Below are 11,573 nucleotides of genomic sequence, written 5' to 3'. Positions count from 1 at the left end.
CCTAATCATGTACATAGTGCCTGAACTCTGTTTCCTCACCAGCCCAAGCAGACCTGAGGACTACCCTCTGGAAAATAATTTCTGTCAACCTAAACACATAAAGCAGAGTTCTGGAATGGAAAACCGAGCCTATAGCCAGGAGGAGATCATGCAAGGTATGATGAAATGTGTTCTTTCATATCATAGCAGTGTCCATGTATACAGTGTTATAGAATGCATCATGAGAAGAGAGAAGAAAAGAAAAGAGAGAAGAGTAGGTTGCAGCAGACTTAATGAATATTTGTGTTTCCAGGATTTCTTTGGACAACAATACTTGAACTTTGCTTCAGTGCTCCAAAGAACAAGAACTCGCCCTTCACAACTTAGTCAGCTGGTCTACAGCCTCAAGCAGTACTGCTTTACATGAAATTCATGATTAAACTCATTTGACTGCATTGCATGCTCTTCATTAGTTTGAAGTCTGGCTGCCTCCACCCAGCTCAAGAGATTTGTTTGATCTCCCCAAAATTAAATCTCCGCCCATTATAAATGAAGAGTTGAAAATGTGTGTTCAGTCTCCAATGTTTTTATTAGCATTTCTTTAAATAGAAAAGGAGGGACTATCATGTGAAAAACAAAAGTCATGGTAACCATATACAGAATAAAATACAGGTTAATATTACATGTAGGAAGATGTTACATAAGCAGATTTGTCTATAATAAAGATGCTGGATGCCTCCCCAAAACCTTTTTCAGGGGGTGTTTTTGAAGAGGAAGAACCATTCTTACTTAAATGCAGGAACTCTGTTCAATATGAACAGGAGCTTGATTTTTAGTTTCAGAAAAATATTTTAAAGATTATTGCGCACATACCTTTATTAATAATAGTACAAAGCTACATAAAGCTCTAGGCTCTCCTTACCTCTGGAAGTGATGGCTGTACAGTTGTGTTGGAATGCCCAAGATACGATCATAGATAGCTGTAACTTCTCTTAGGTTACCCTGTTCATTTTCCCAGTTTATATACATCTCCCATAGTCTGTCAGAGCGGAAATCTGTCCCTGCAGCTAGGACTGCATGTTCATAGGTTCTGAAAAGTGAAATAAATTCACTGATATTTGTGGATGGAGTCGATCCTCTAACAAGACGTAGCGAGAGTTTGGAAGGGAAAAGGGGTGAGGAAACAGCAGTTAAATAAGGAAAAAAATCACATCCCTTTATTTGTAACTGTACATTGAGGAGATTCAAAATGTGCACTTGACCAAAACTGTTCTCCAGATACACAACCAAACTAAGACTTTTGGAAAGAGGAGCTCTGGAGAGATTTTCCTGGTATTTCCACAATAAAGGGAATGAGTGGAACACAAAATTACTATCTCCCCCAAGCTCACAGTATCTTCTTCCCAAAAACTTTACTCCCAAGGCTCTGAGGAATGAATGGAAGTCTTATCAGACACAAAACAAAGAGATCATAAAATGATGGATGCTTCCAACTCACAGGGGAAGATCGTAACATCTTCATGGAACCACGCACATTCTTATGCAATTATCTACCAGTGTTTCACCAGCAACGCACTTTGCAACCAACTTACCCTCTTACACTACTGTTAGTTTCAGGGTCAGCAGGGTCCAGCGTCTCTTTTAAGAAGTTTATATAATGTATCCAAAGATCAACACTAAGAGGAATTGCCTGAAGCCCTCTGCGATACACCTATGAAGAGAACGGGAACTGTACATCAAAGATTTAATGGTGTCCTAATAGAGAGGCAACACTGTGTTATCCGGTGAACCTTAGAAATACTAATTACTGGAATTTTGTTTAAATAATCTACCATTACCATTTGGGTGGAGGTTGGATAGAACATGGCAATGTTCTGATCTCCACGTGCAGAGTCTTGATCTTCAAAGCGCAGCGGTCCCTGCATTCTGACCAGGTTGTGTGGGCAGGCTTTGGGGTACAGACCATAGGGCACAGACCCATTAGAGCATCATTGACAGCGTCTGACCAAAAATGCAATAAGATGTAGCAATTGTGACCAGCAAACCAACTATATATTGTTTTGAAAATGAGAAATAAATGTAAGTGACAGAAAAGCCCTGCCCTACTTGTTAAGCTGCAGTGTAATACAGAGGCTTGCACTGCAAAGCTTGACAAACTGTAGAGGTTTAACGCACCTGCCAACAAAGAGAAAACATATTAGCTACAAATGCCACAGAAGTGACAAGTGCAAACAAAAAAATCCCTATAAATCTGAGCACATAGGGCAGGTACCGGCAGCCAAATGACTCACAGTGGTTCAGTCATTATTTGGCTTACAGGACCAATGGTAAAAGCCTTCTCCAGCTACCTACGTACCTCATCAGACTGTTTAATGTTGCTGTGGCGTTTTTCAAGGTCTGCATACTTTTTCCAGTATCCATAGCAATATGGATAATGTGTGAAAAAATTGTCAAATGCTTTCCTGGCAGCCAGTAAATGGTTCTGAAACAGAAAAAAAGGAAGTGTTCAATGATCCCAAATTATAGTTTCTTAAAGAAGTGAGGCTGTTCACTACAGGGAAGGCACCCATTCCACTTAAAATACAGAAAGCTATACTGTAACATCAATGTGCTTAACCATTTTTTAATACAATTTTGGATCTATCCAGCAACAACACTCATGCCTGAGCCAGGTGGCTTAAGTTACAGGCATGACCTGATCACACCCAGCACACAAGTATTCTCATACATCCCTGCCATCCTCCCTCAGTCAAGACTGCTTCTTTCCACCTCTGCCTCTGGACCTTAGCCTCTAGAGAGAAGCAATCAACCCTCACCTAGGTCTCAGCAGAGCTCCACATTTTCAGCGATTCTACAGGCAACACCTCATCTATTTAACTCAGCACAAGCCACAGAAACAAAACGTTGAGTTTTGCCCGTCTTAAATCAGCATAAAATTTTGCAGCAATGCCAACCGAGAGTCACAGGGAAGCACTGGCAGCAAAACTTTGCATTAACAGCAGGGCCAGTAACAATACTTAGCACTTCAACAGCACTTTACCTCTTCAAAATACTGGACAAACATCACTCGTTATGTGTGATCTGGGCATGCATGTAAGGAGCCAGCCAGGGCTAATCTTTAAAAGGATTTTACAAGTCATGACAAATCTTTTCCAAAGCTCTCCAATTAAACCATTTCAAAGGACTAGCCCTCTTCACGCTTGCATTATGTTCTTAGGTGGCTGGTGAAATGGCAAATCATGACTGACCAGAGCCACGCTCGAGAGCAATACCCATTTAATGACTGGAATCATAGGATCACATGGAATTGGGGCTAGAAGGGACCAGAAGTCTAGTTCAATGCCTGGACCATCTTCTGTTAAGTACAGTGGGAAGGAAGATGTACTAACCTCCTGCTCAACATATTGCAATAGATATACCCAGCCTGTAAAATCCTGGGGATTTTCCACTACGGCTTTCCAAAACTTCTCATACTCTGGCGGGAAGTTAGCCTCTATGTCCGTCGTCGTTAAGTCTGCAACGTTTGGGATTTTGCTGTCTTGTGTGGTCTCCTCCGTTACGTCAGGAGAGCCATCAGGAGACTGCTCCATCTCCGTGACACTCATGATTTCAGTACTGAAGTCCGTAGGCTGCTCCCCCGCTGCCTCTGTACCGTTGCCTGCATTGTCACTGCTTGAGTTTCTGTCGTCCTCCGTGTGATCTGAGTTCTGCATAACTGCTGCTAGGGTTGCTCTGCTAAGTGATAACCTGAGGAAACACAGATGAAAGATTACCACCTTCCCGATGCCACAATAATACATAGCTGTCAATTTTAAAACTGTCCTGGTTGTATGAAAAACTACTTGCCCCTTAATCCAGATGAACTGCAGGAAGTTATTTTTACAGAACTTCCTCTTAATTGTCAAAATGTATCTGCTCCTATAAATTAAACATTACAAATAGCCACTAAGCTGCCATGTTGCCTCTGATGACAAGGAGAAGTCAGATAAAAATCAACACCTGACTACATGCAGAGGCTGGAAACTTCATCCTTAGGTGCACCCAGTTTTGTTAGGTTAACACCACAGATGTCACACAGACCTTCAGGTCTCTGGCTTTCATTAAAAAGACAAGGAGAGGAATAGTTCAGAGAAGACTGAAGCCTACAGAAAAAAAAATAGCATTTTGACTAAGCAATAAAACATCTGGCTGGCCCTAGATGAATCCCAAGGTGAGACAGACAGGGTCACACTTGACACTATTTGTTTTCAACCATTTGAGAAAATCTCCCAAGTACATTGTATGTGTCCGTTATCTCACGAATTCTGCCAGCCAAGTGGTTTCTGTGCTCACTAGTGTCCTTCACATTTAGTGAAACGTTAGCAGAAAAAAGGGTTTGTAGACATTTGGGGCATCGTACCACGGACAATGGCGAGACAGGATCAACCAGGATCGGGCCAGCAAAGCAGGTTTGGCCCAGGCTGTGCACAGATTCTTATTCCACAGCAAAAACCCACAAGACAGACACTTTCTCCTAGTCCCCCAGGACAGACGCAATCTTCCTTCCACTCTGCACCCTTGATCTTCTGCCGAGAGCGACTGCCCAGCCCAGCCCACCCCAACGGACACCAGGTGGCCTGACTCAGCTGTGTCCTCACTGCAAAGTGCTGTTCCCCTGCTGCAGCCACACAACCCCGGATCGAGACCTGGATCTCAAGGACCCCTCACTGATCTCTCTCCAAACCCAAAAAGAGACCATTCTACAGTCAGAAACATGCCATCCGCTCCCAGGTAATAACAGTTTTAAGTGCCTCAGGTCTTTAAGCTGCCCCTCACAGCCGAGAGGTGCATACAATGCAACCCTCAAAAGCCACAAAACTGGCCTCAAACCCTCCTTTCCATCTCCATGCCTCCACCAGCAGCCTGGTTTTACATAAGGGTCCAGCTCTGAACACTGCAGCCTGTCCTTCTAGTCCACATTTGTCTCACGCAGCAGCACCTGGTCCATGACTGGGGCTCCTCGGTAATACAAACGACAAAGAGCTGGGGTCTTTCGCGTGCTACATCATCCTCAACAAGGGACTAATAATAATAATATTAATAATAAAGCTCTCACCCAGGACAGAAACTGCAGGCATTGTCCACAGCTAGGTTTTCATTAGCATTCTTTTATATCTGAAAAGTCCCCTCCCTCCACAGTCACAACCCAAATCCAACCCATTAAAGCAGCTGAGGATTTTATAGGAAACAGACTCTAGGATGAAAAAGAGCCTCCCCTTAGTCAGCAAAGGAGGCCCCATAACCTGCAATTAGTGCACAGGCTAGTCTTTACCACACCCCGTCTTGCTGCCGAGAGCCAACACATTGTGATGTTCCCTTCTTTGATCCAAAACGTGAGGGGGGTAGGCAGTCTATCTGCAAGTCCAAACCAGGTTTGGAACTGGATTGCGTGTTGGCTACTTTGCAACACAGTCATTGCAACATACAGTCATCATAGCCACTGATCTGTGCTTTCACCACACTCATAAGCAAGGCAGTACCAACTTGAACCACCTAACTATGACTGTTAGCCACAGATAACTGGGTTAGCCATGTCGGAAGTCCTCTGCACGGCACAAGAGCCGTCCTCGGCACAATCTAAATACACCCCTAGAAAGTTATCCCTAGCATTCCTGCTGCACTGTGGGAGAAGCAGAGCTGCACATCTTCGTTTCAACATAGCAGTGCTCAGACACCAATCCAATAAAGCAGGAGAGAAAAATATCTAGACAGAAAGCCCGTTTATAGCACTATGTGGAAAGGACTCCCCAATCCTGTGTCTGGACTTACCATGTTTGTATAGCTGTGATGGTCCAGGGAGCATGCAAGAAGCAAGATCTGTTCAGCAAAGTCACTGGACCAACTTTACAGTCAGAAGAAACATTAAGCAAGCTTTCGGGAACACAATATCCTTCCTCAGGTCACAGAACTTTTTGTGCATCTAACACAGCGATTCTCAACCGTTCTAAACTTGAAGCATCTGTGGACAGACTCGAGGCACCCATTGGTACCTCTTTTTGCCTACCAAAAAATAACAAAGCAGTTTTTCTATTGCAAACAACTCAAAAAGACCACAACTCTGGACTCCTATTTGAAATCTCTAGGTTTATCTTGTGAATCATGTTTGTACACCTAATAGCGCTTACATTGTGTGGCATCCTGCAGCACCCTTGAAAGGATTTCATGGCACCCTGATTGAGAATCATCAGTCTAGCATCTCTCCCAACCATATGTTGGTGCAACAAAAAATACCATCAAACAAGGCTTACCAGTAACTGAGACTGTGAAAGAACAGCAGAGTTGCCCAAAATGCACCCCAAACGCACCCTAGAAGCATGGGAAGGCCAGCATGGCCGATACCAGGCATGCAAGGAAAGAGATCAGTCAGATGAGCCCACATACACTTGCACGGCAAGCAAAAATACATTGAGATGACTACAGATGAACTAGACCATATAAAAAGCCCCAACAGTGAGGACTACTGGAGTATGTTACTACCCATTTTCAAGTTCCCTGTTTCTTTCTTCTAAAAAATAATATATCTTCTTGATTGAACAGAAACTTCTTCATGCCGTTGCATGCAAATAACTTCTAGCATGCAAATAACTTCACAGGCATAAAATTATCCCTGGAAGGTACTTCCACGCAGTCTGGTAACAGCATAGAGCTGACTAAGCCTTTTTTCCCCATAACGCTTCAGAAAAACACTGCACTAACTCTGCCCTCTGAAAGCTGATATTCTCATTTTAGGCCACAGGACCTTCTAGCTTGGCTCTTCCATGAGCCAAACATTTCTGTCCTGGTCACTGACCCTGCTAGTGATCGTGATGGGATGCAGGAGGACTCCAACAGACAGACAGGCTGACTAGATGCCAAGCTTTCTACCCAGCCTATATAAATACCGACACTAAAGAGAAACCCTGCGAGATCGTTGGATAAGGCAGATGGGAAAAGTGCAGGATTAAAGGAAGCTCTTTGCTCACTGGGTTGCAAAGACAGCCTCTGAACCAAACTGTGCTCCCACCCCACAAAGAGAGCAATGATCCCCGAAGGGGCCTGACAATAAAGGCTCTCTGCTGTTTCTCAGAGAGAGAAGTGAACTGGATGTCTCACAACACCAAAAACCATCATGTCAGCAGGGAGTGAACTGGGAAGAAGAGGTGGTGAAGGGAAAAGTTCTTTAGTCACCGACTGTGGAGCTACTAAACGTAGCTATAACTCCTGTATGAAAGGGTGAGAGAAGAGGATCCTCTCAGGAATATCATAGTTATATTGTACTTTAAAAAAATGCCTCACTTTGTGCCATTGAAGACAACTGCATAGCGGTCTCCTGTTGTATGCTTAGAGACCAAGGAGGTTCTGGTCCCACCTGGGGTTACAAGATACTAGAATTAAACACCAGTAAGGACAGCAACAATAGCATCAAAGCCATTTATTTATTTGCATTATATTAAGGGTGTTCACCCTCTAGCCCCCAGAGCCTTAGGATCTGGCCCATAGAGCTCCCCAAAGGTTGGGAAATGTAGTGGCGGGGGACCAGTGGCAGTTAATACTGCCATCCCTCCACACTGCCAAAATCCCAAGCCCTGTGCCATGGGTTGGAGTAGGGCCACAACCCCCCCGCCCCGCACACCCAGATAAGGCTGGGTCATGCCCCTTCCTCCTTCCCAGCTGGTTCAGGGCCAGGCCATGCCCCCTTTCCTGGCACAGCTATGTCAGGCCAAGCTACTCCCTGTATGAGCCCAAATGGAGCCTCCCTGTGTCTGCCCTGGAAGCCAGACTGGGTCCACCAGCCAGATCCAGCCCACAGAGGGACCGGGCACTGTCCTTTCGGCCCACTGGACAACTAGGTTGAGCACCACTGCGTTACACAGTTGAGAATGCAACTTTGCCAACATACTGCCTAGCTTCTGGTTGCTTAACCTGCACAGGCGTTATTAATGTTGCAGATGTGCATGTGGAATCAGACAGTTCTGAAAAAGGAAAGAAAATGAATGAGAAAAACAGCAGATTCATTCTCCAGGTCTTTAAAGCCTTACTGACCTGCAGCCAACTGGGAATCGCGCCTTAAAATTCCACAGCACAAGCTGTTGGCTGGATGCTACCATAAATGCCCCGTCAGCTGCACCAGGAAGAAGAGCCTCCCCTGCAGACTTCACGCACTCACAGTGCACAGGAAGGGCACCATATGCACCTCCTCTACCGTCCATGAGCACTGAACTGAACTCCTCACAAGTGAAACTTGTGCCCGGGGCTCCCTCCCTTGCAGCCCCATCCTCAGGCTACACAACTTTAGCCGACTTTTCTCCATGCAGCTAAGCCAAACAGGCAAGACTGATGAAACCTGCATGTTACAAGAACAAAAAAAAGCTCCTCCTGGATGCACTGCATGAATGAGAGGCCTGTGATTTTCAAACATGCACCACTCCAATTAAAAACATTTTTCCCAGAATAAGACATGAGCACAACTATCGAGGCAAGTTTCACTTTCCAGCTATTTCAAGCTCAGGGTGAATATAGAGAAAGAGACAGAGAGCCTACCTACCTTGTCACCATTTTGAATGTATTTTCTGCTGTTCCCAAAAAATGATAAAAAAATAACATCATTACATCCTGTGTAGGTAAAAATAAGGGGACAGACTGGAAACATAAGCACCCTTTACTAGTGGCCACTTCTCCTATTACAATGTCACAAACCAACAATACTTACAGCTGCTTGAGTATTATTTGGTTAATGGTACTCACAGCTATACCCTCACTTAAAAAAAAACAATGCATTGGGAATATCCTACAAAGAGCCCCAAAACAGAGTATTTGGAGAACTCTAAATCAGAGTTCCTGGCACCAAAAAAAGCCCAGCAAATAATTGTAAAAACCTTCTGGAAGAAATACAGCATTTGGTCAAGAAGCTGAACAGTTTTTCCACACAAGGCATAACCATATCCATTACTGTGCAGATGGCTCCTGTACAAGTCAGGCCTCAGTTTCCATTTTAACAATACTCGACATAATCTCAAGATTAAACAATGTCAGTTTCAAAGTATTACCTGTACATGTTATAAAAAGGAAGTACAGGACTAAAGTCATCAAAACCTCTTAGAAGCACTTGAAAAATCAACTTCTCTACTCACATTTGTAAGTTAAAAAAAATCAGCTGGCAGAGCAATACTTAGGAACACCATAACAGCATCTCCCTGCAGAGCTCAGAGACAGAAAGAAGTGATCAACATGCTGATCACAGGCACTCTCATTGGGGCAATCAGAGGAACAAACCCACATGTATCATGAGTTGATGTGTGGTTGCATCAGCATAACCACTCATTAGAAGGTGGCATTGAGCAAGTAATCTCCAACAGTTTAATCACTTGGACACTCAAGTTTACCAGCGCCTTTTGGACTTCAACAATGATTAGATTAGGTTATTACAGTAACTTCCTCTAAAACATTTAGGACACGCGGTGGAGTTGCTTCAGCACTCTTGAATTCTCTCTAACATCCTATCAAACGTATCTGTGTTCTGGAAGATGCGCACATTCATTTGTCAGATGTATATGCCGCCCTCCCCAGGAAAGGCTCAAGGTGGCTGACAATAAAAAACAAGATACATTTTTTAAAAGATGAATATAGACCAGTATGTATGAACAACAAATTCCCTAAAACTTAACTAAAAGCCTGCCCGAATAAAAAGCCTTAGTTTTTCTGGAGGATGCTCAGGCTCTGATGGGATACAAGGAAAAAAAAAGAGTCCCAGGCCTGAGGCCAAGAATGGCCTCCCACATGTTTCTGCCAAAAGGACTTGAGGCACAGATGGTACTTGCAGAAGGTACCTGCCTCGTCCAGCACCAGAAGCATATTTCTTTAGTGAGCGTTTCAAAGACATGACCTCTTTTCACGCGCATTTCCTGGACTTCTGCAGTTCTCTGGGACCACAGGCTACTAAGAAGGAAAATAGATTGTAGTGGTCGCTCCTGCTGATTTGAGGACTAAGAAAAAGGCATCTTCGTGGCATCAAACTAGCCCTAGGTATTTAGTAAACGCAGGACTAAATGTTAAGTAGATTTCTGCATCCTGAAGATAATCTGATTAATATTCAGAATAATTAAAATGGCTCCTTACAACTTTCATTTCAAGCAGTAGGGAACATTTGACTGCCCCATAACAAAGTAAGAACACTTTAATAGCTGTCTGTACCCCCGGCCCCTTGAAGGAAAACATCTGTTACTAGTTGGACCTAGAATATGTAGTCTTAGTAAGCTCAAAATACAGGAGGCCTGAGGAGGACAGCTTACATAGCAATGCTGGAATCAGCAAAAACATTTTAGAAGATACTGGAATTATAACCTTGAAACTATGAGGGTGGAGGAAAACAAAATCATCTCCAAATACATTGAAATTACAGTTCTGAAGTTAAAATGATATCCAGTATCAAAATGCATGGAAGTAACATTTTTGCCTATTAGCTGTTTCAAAAGGCCTAAGCTTCAACTAAAACAGGAAACTTCTGCTCCTGCTTTCAGTTGTCAAAATAATCAGAATTTCTAAAACTGTGCACCACCCACTGATAACACCACTGCTTGTTAGTCAGAGAACCAACATACTCGGTTGAATTAATGATCTGCTTATCTCAGAACATTTTGGATCCATGAAACATTATCTTTTTTTCCCCATTCCTTTCTAGGTGCAAATATTAACACATCTGAGATGAAATCTAGCAAACAAACCACCATCTAGTGCTTACTCCTTCTTAAGATACTCTAATACAGAGGGCAGTGTGATGAACTCCATCCACCCAGGTACATGTTCCAAGCAGGACCCAAAATATTCCTCCAAAGTTAACTTTTGCCTGAATGCATCCAAAGACATAAATGAAACCAATACACCCCAAGATTTAATAGTAGAGCTGAACCGATACATCAGTCCATATCGTATCGGCACTGATAAAAGGAAAATTGACATTACCGGCAATCGACTTTCATTGGCTGATGTGGCCGATAATGTCACCAACAAATGGTGCATGTACGCACGCAGCCAAGAATGCATCCCAGCAGCTTGGAGAGCAGTGCCTGGCCGATAAGTGTGTGAGGGGGAAGGGGTATGGGGGTGGCATATCATGGCCCCCACAGCAAGGAAGGTAGTAGGGCTGGGGCTGCCCAGCCAGGGCAGAGCTGGGCGTAGGACAGAGCTGTGGACAGCTTGTCCAGGGAGCGTGGGGGAGAGGCAGGGGGCAGGACAGCTCCCACGGTTGCGTGCACCCCTGGGGAGGGCATGGGGGGCATGTGCCCCCTGGATCTGGGCACAGGGTAAAGCCAACCTTTTCCCAGCAGGGGGGCTGGGCCGGTGCTGTGCTCAGAACAGGCAGCAGAGGAGCTGGGAGGGGGGATACGGGGTGGCTACAGCAAATTCTGGGGTGGCTGTAGCCCACCCCATGACCCCCCTCCCAGCACTGCCACCTCAACCTACCCTGAGCTCAGCCACGGCCCAGTTCCCACCACTAAGGAGAGGCTGGCACAGTCCCCTGGCCCCAAATGCACAGCCCGCCCTTGCCCCAAGCACAAAACCAGGGATCACACGTTCCC

The 11,573-nt window shown here is 44.5% G+C and overlaps 1 protein-coding gene across 4 annotated transcripts in view; it reads right to left on the bottom strand.

The window, feature by feature from the left end:
• PRPF39 (pre-mRNA processing factor 39) overlaps nucleotides 1-11,573 on the bottom strand; it is a 42,570-nt gene that overhangs the window by 18,884 nt on the left and 12,113 nt on the right. Inside the window, exons 1-5 of one of the 4 annotated variants that reach the window (XM_019503852.1) lie at nucleotides 3,979-4,273; nucleotides 3,369-3,726; nucleotides 2,336-2,461; nucleotides 1,572-1,690; nucleotides 902-1,069 (exon numbers count right to left, since the gene is read on the bottom strand). In XM_019503852.1, the coding sequence (XP_019359397.1) occupies nucleotides 902-1,069; nucleotides 1,572-1,690; nucleotides 2,336-2,461; nucleotides 3,369-3,692 (737 nt within the window). In that variant the 5' untranslated portion in view covers nucleotides 3,693-3,726; nucleotides 3,979-4,273. Of the gene's footprint in view, nucleotides 1-901; nucleotides 1,070-1,571; nucleotides 1,691-1,817; nucleotides 1,981-2,085; nucleotides 2,155-2,335; nucleotides 2,462-3,368; nucleotides 3,727-3,978; nucleotides 4,274-11,573 lie in introns of those variants that run through there. The other 3 variants (XM_019503925.1, XM_019503797.1, XM_019504004.1) reach the window with 3 other exon arrangements.

The sequence above is a fragment of the Gavialis gangeticus genome, unplaced genomic scaffold, assembly GCF_001723915.1.
Source record: "Gavialis gangeticus isolate Ggan-Ray unplaced genomic scaffold, GavGan_comp1, whole genome shotgun sequence".
NCBI lineage: Eukaryota > Metazoa > Chordata > Crocodylia > Gavialidae > Gavialis > Gavialis gangeticus.
This window is presented reverse-complemented; position numbering and strand designations above follow the sequence as displayed.